This window comes from Ananas comosus, linkage group 1 (assembly GCF_001540865.1).
Source record: "Ananas comosus cultivar F153 linkage group 1, ASM154086v1, whole genome shotgun sequence".
In the NCBI taxonomy this organism is placed as follows: Eukaryota; Viridiplantae; Streptophyta; class Magnoliopsida; order Poales; family Bromeliaceae; genus Ananas; species Ananas comosus.
In genome coordinates, this window is record NC_033621.1 from 13,155,537 (window position 1) to 13,160,763 (window position 5,227).

Sequence of the window (5,227 nt, forward strand, 5' to 3'; positions counted from 1 at the left end):
AGAATTCAAAACCTAGGTTAGGCAAATGTCCTCAAATTAAGCATGCGGTTTCCGCCTTTTTCGAACAGGCGCACTTTGAAAAAATCACATAGATTCAATGTTACATTATGCAGGATTGGATATTAATCAAAGGAAAGTTTGTTATCTAGTTTCCTATCTAGTCAATTATTAGCTAATTCCTTGTTTCATCCTAAGTAATCTTATTTGAATATTTCAGGGCTCATGAATATTTACAACATGCTTTCCATGGTGACAATATGAGCTGTAAGGTACATTTTGTCAAAGTTTGATTATAATTATGATATCATACTCTTAACTATTTACCTGTTTAGCTAGGCTCCAATTATCATAATTATTCAAACATATGAGCTAGCTTGTCTTTAAGTTCATCTACACATGTTTTGTATGATTGATGTTTCTTTTTGCATGTTTAGTCTTTGTTTTTGCACTTGATTTATACCTTACATTCCTGATATCTGTGCAGTTCCACCCTTTCACTACCTTTTATACATAAAACCTACTTCATTAATAAGATTCTAACTTTATCATAGAGTGAAGCCAAAGTGCATCCATCATACAATCCATAAAGGTAGTACCATAAAAACTCCCAACCCTACCAAGCTCCACAAAATCACCCTTCACATGACATGATATATGTATGTATTACTTAATTTAGACCCTTCCCTAACTAACCAAACTCCATGTTTTTAAATCACCCCCACCCCTCCTTTATTCTTTATTGTGATTTGGTTACCTACCCAAAAACACCTCACATGCTCTCCCCCCAAACTAACCCTACATGACAAAAGAAAAGACTCCAAAAGAGAATCAGATTCACAAAACTAACCCTTCTCTTTCCACACCAACCCTTATCACCTTGTCCCTCCATAGGGAATTAAACAAAAGGAAAAAAAAAAAGAAAAAGAAAGTACCCCATTAACATTTTTTGTGACAAATGACCCATTAACAAATCTAATCATGTGTGGACAAAGATATACCTAACATGTGGAGTACATCTTGGAACATAGTGACTCCTCTTCTTCTTCTTCTTCTTCTTCTCCATTAGAAAATTTTAATGACATGAAGTAACAAGATGAATACAATGCTAACTATTCTATGTATTGCCCTTCTTCCAAGGGTCTGTAGTATCTAAAAACATGTGGGTTTTTGCTAGTTTGGCAATTACAAGGCTTCTTGCTTTGGAAACCTAGGTGGTAGCACAAGCAAATGGGTGTGGTGCTATAAGTTGGTATAAGTGAAATTGGTGTTGTAACTTCTTGCGGAGCGTTTGGCGGTGTAAGCGATTCAGAGGAAGCTGAAGTTTTCGGCGAGGAGCAATTCGGGAGGCTTATTGAGAGGTCGAGGTTGAGGTCGGGGCACCGGTCTTCGTCTAGGTTGGCAGTGCCGCCGCTGTGCTGGCAGCAGTCCTCGGTGGAGAGGTCGGTGGAGGGCTTTAACTCCATGGGAGTGACTTCGCGGTGGAGAGAGGGGGTGGCAACAGCGATGGCAGTGGCGGCGGTAGCAGTGGCGGCGGCAGCAGCGGTGGATAACGGTCGGTGAGTTTGTGGGTCGAGGCCACGGCTAATGAGCTTGCGCTTTATGTGGGTGTTCCAGTAGTTCTTGATTTCGTTATCCGTCCTGCCCGGTAACTGCCCCGCGATAAGGGACCATCTGTTGATCACGTAAAATGACGACGAACCATTAGAACAAATTAACTCGTTGGTATAAAAAGGTGCAACTCCATAATTCATCAGATACTCTTTATGAATGTCAAACTAAACATCCTAAGTACACAAATCGATTCCAATTGTTCAATCATTTGATAACCAAATCAACCCTCGAAACAAAATTCTTTCTAACTTGTCAACCAATAATAATATATTTCACAACTTACAATACATATATATATATATATAGAGAGAGAGAGAGAGAGAGAGTTCGGCTCAGATACTATTGATAGTACATACTCTTTGCGCACATGAATACTTTTGCTATGTAAGTAATAGTAAAGAAGAAGAAGAAGAGAATCATACTTATTCCCAAGCAAGCCATGGAGCTTGATGATGAGCTCATCCTCCTCGTCCGTAAAGTTACCGCGCTTGAGGTCGGGGCGGAGATAGTTCATCCACCGGAGTCGGCAACTCTTTCCGCATCGAAGCAAGCCTATGAAACACCCCAGCAAGAGGAGCAAGAGATATATAAGAAACATATCCCAATCACCTGGAGAGCTAGCAGCTACAAATATGCGAGATCAAAGATATATACCTGCGGCTTTCGGAAGAGAGCGCCAACACCCCTCTCCATGGGCTTTGATGTATGCTATGAGGCGTTGGTCCTCTTCCTTAGTCCATGCTCCTTTGTTTGTGTGCGCCTTTTCACAACATGGAGACCTCCCCATGGTTCTCTATAGAGAGAAAGCGAGAGAGAGATGGCTTTGTGTTATCTTGTTATATTTGTAGGTTGGTATAAGAGAGAGAGAGATATATATAGAGAGATATATAGAAAGAGAGAGAGAGAGAGAGAGAAAGAGAGGATTGGAAGGGGATAGAGAGGATGTGTGGGAGGGTTTATATGGGAGAAGGAACTAGAGAGAGAGAGAGAGAGAGAGAGAGAGAGAGAGAGAGAGAGATGTGGAGATGTAGAAGGAGAGAGAGAGAGAGAGAGAGAGAGAGGAAAACAGTGAAGGTCCCTCATTGACTCGATCCCATTTGGCCTGTTTGACCGAGTTGGTGCAAAAGACTCAAGTGGTTGTTAAAATTAAAAAGAAAAAAAAAAGGAAAAAAAAAGAAAAAAAGAAAAAGCAAAGGAATAAAATATAACTAAATGAAAAAAGTGCCAGGTTTTCGAATGTGGTTGTTGGTAGTTAGCTCTACTTTTACCCGGGACTTCCTTTTTCATTTTCCTCTAATTTCTCTTACGCACGCATATTTTGAGCTTTTATGATTTTATAAGTACGTGAGCATTTCGTCTCAAAATTCGTACAGTGCTAATAAAGAAGACTTAATGGAATATACAGTTAATAGCGCTGTACGAATTTTGAGGTGATTCGACGGTTAAAAAGTTACAAGCTCAAATATTCTTGTCCTTTTAAAAACATAGAAACTCAACTCTCTCTCTCTCTCTCTCTATTTGTTAATATTTATTTTCTCTCTCTATATCTCTCTCAATACCCATATCATGTGGGTTGGAACCTGGGAATGGATTAGGTATGAATCAGTTCCATTTAGGAACAGGATGTTTGGTTGGGGGTTAAAAATAATTAAAAGGGCTAATAACTCCCCTTGATTTTTTCCTCTTACCGTGCCAAAAATGGTGGAGGGGGTTTGGGATTAATTGCTACTTCTAATTAAAGTTAAGTTATTTTGGTAGCCAATTTCTAAAAGTATTGTACCTAACTATGTTGCTAAATTCTTTGTGATTTCTTAATAGTTTCATTTTTTTTATAAAAATTACAAATTGAGGTAAAAATATTTGTACACAAGTGATCCCAAGTGATCAGGTTGATCGGTCCCCGTGTTAGTCGTCGATGATAACATTATTTCTGCGCCATTCTACATCGATTATATATATAGAGAGAGAGAGCGAAAGAGGAAGGTAGCCTTTTCGCAAATTTATTTATTTTTTAGGAATGAATGAAGCCAACTAGTTAAAGTAATTAGATTTTGAATTTGAAACCTCAGGTATCGATGATCGAGTTCTTAACCAGCTGCACTAGATATGATTGGTGCACGAACATGTATATTAAGATTAATTATCAGATTGATTTAGCAGGTGGGTTTACACTTTAGACTCCATGATCACACCACCCTCTCCCTTCTCCATTTGTTCCTCTCTCTCTCTCTCTCTCTCTCTCTCTCTCTCTGCCTTTTAAGATTCTACAATGCTTAACTTTTGTACTGTTAAGTGTACCATATTGTCACAGGAATCTAAGGTATTGTAGAGAGAGGAGAGAGAGAGAGAGAGAGAGAGAGGGTACTTTTGTACTGTTGAGTATACCATATTGTCACGGGAACTTGAGATACTGTNTAATAGTAAAGAAGAAGAAGAGAATCATACTTATTCCCAAGCAAGCCATGGAGCTTGATGATGAGCTCATCCTCCTCGTCCGTAAAGTTACCGCGCTTGAGGTCGGGGCGGAGATAGTTCATCCACCGGAGTCGGCAACTCTTTCCGCAACGAAGCAAGCCTAAGAAACACCCCAGCAAGAGGAGCAAGAGATATATAAGAAACATATCCCAATCACCTAGAGAGCTAGCAGCTACAAATATGCGAGATCAAAGATATATATATACCTGCGGCTTTCGGAAGAGAGCGCCAACACCCCTCTCCATGGGCTTTGATGTATGCTATGAGGCGTTGGTCCTCTTCCTTAGTCCATGCTCCTTTGTTTGTGTGTGCCTTTTCACAACATGGAGACCTCCCCATGGTTCTCTATACAGAGAAAGAGAGAGAGAGAGATGGCTTTGTGTTATCTTGTTATATATGTAGGTTGGTATAAGAGATAGATGGAGAGATATATAGAGAGATATATATAGAGAGATATATAGAAAGAGAGAGAGAGAGAGAGAGAGAGAGAGAGAGAGAGAGAGAGAAAGAGAGGATTGGAAGGGGATAAAGAGGATGTGTGGGAGGGTTTATATGGGAGAATGAACTATAGAGAGAGAGAGAGAGAGAGAGAGAGAGAGAGAGAGAGAGAGAGAGATGTGGAGATGTAGAAGGAGAGAGAGAGAGAGAGAGAGAGACAGAGGGAAACAGTGAAAGTCCCTCATTGACTCGATCCCATTTGGCCTGTTTGACCGAGTTGGTGCAAAAGACTCTAGTGGTTGTTAAAATTAAAAAGAAAAAAAAAAGAGGAAAAAAAGAAGAAAAAAAGAAGAAGCAAATGAATAAAATATAACTAAATGAAAAAAGTGCCAGGTTTTCGAATGTGGTTGTTGGTAGTTAGCTCTACTTTTACCCGGGACTTCCTTTTTCATTTTCCTCTAATTTCTCTTACGCACGCATATTTTGAGCCTTTATGATTTTATAAGTACGTGAGCATTTCGTCTCAAAATTCGTACAGTACTAATAAAAAAGACTTAATGGAATATACAGTTAATAGCGCCGTATGAATTTTGAGGTGATCCGACGGCTAAAAAGTTACAAGCTCAAATGTTCTTGTCCTTTTAAAAGCACAGAAACTCAACTCTCTCTCTCTCTATATATATATATATGTTAATATTTATTT

At 39.3% G+C, this 5,227-nt stretch overlaps 1 protein-coding gene across 2 annotated transcripts; it reads right to left on the reverse strand.

The window, feature by feature from the left end:
* Positions 805-4,478, reverse strand: LOC109706835 (myb-related protein 308-like). Of its 2 annotated transcripts, none has more exons than XM_020227853.1 (3): positions 4,293-4,478; positions 4,057-4,186; positions 805-1,671 (listed from the first exon to the last, which is right to left on the reverse strand). In XM_020227853.1, exons 1-3 carry the CDS (start codon positions 4,423-4,425, stop codon positions 1,110-1,112), a joined length of 825 nt encoding a protein of 274 aa, XP_020083442.1. In that variant the 5' UTR covers positions 4,426-4,478; the 3' UTR covers positions 805-1,109. The 2 variants fall into 2 exon arrangements, with proteins under 2 accessions (XP_020083442.1, XP_020083437.1); XM_020227848.1 differs by lacking the exons at positions 4,057-4,186; positions 4,293-4,478 and adding exons at positions 2,034-2,163; positions 2,266-2,600.

Coding starts and splice junctions, on each gene's coding strand:
- LOC109706835 (XM_020227853.1), bottom strand. CDS start 4,425: ATGGGGAGGTCTCCATGTTGTGAAAAGGCACACACAAACAAAGGAGCA. Junction 4,187..4,292: donor CTCTCTTCCGAAAGCCGCAG/GTATATATATAT, acceptor GGTGTTTCTTAG/GCTTGCTTCGTTGCGGAAAG. Junction 1,672..4,056: donor CATGGCTTGCTTGGGAATAA/GTATGATTCTCT, acceptor CGTGATCAACAG/ATGGTCCCTTATCGCGGGGC.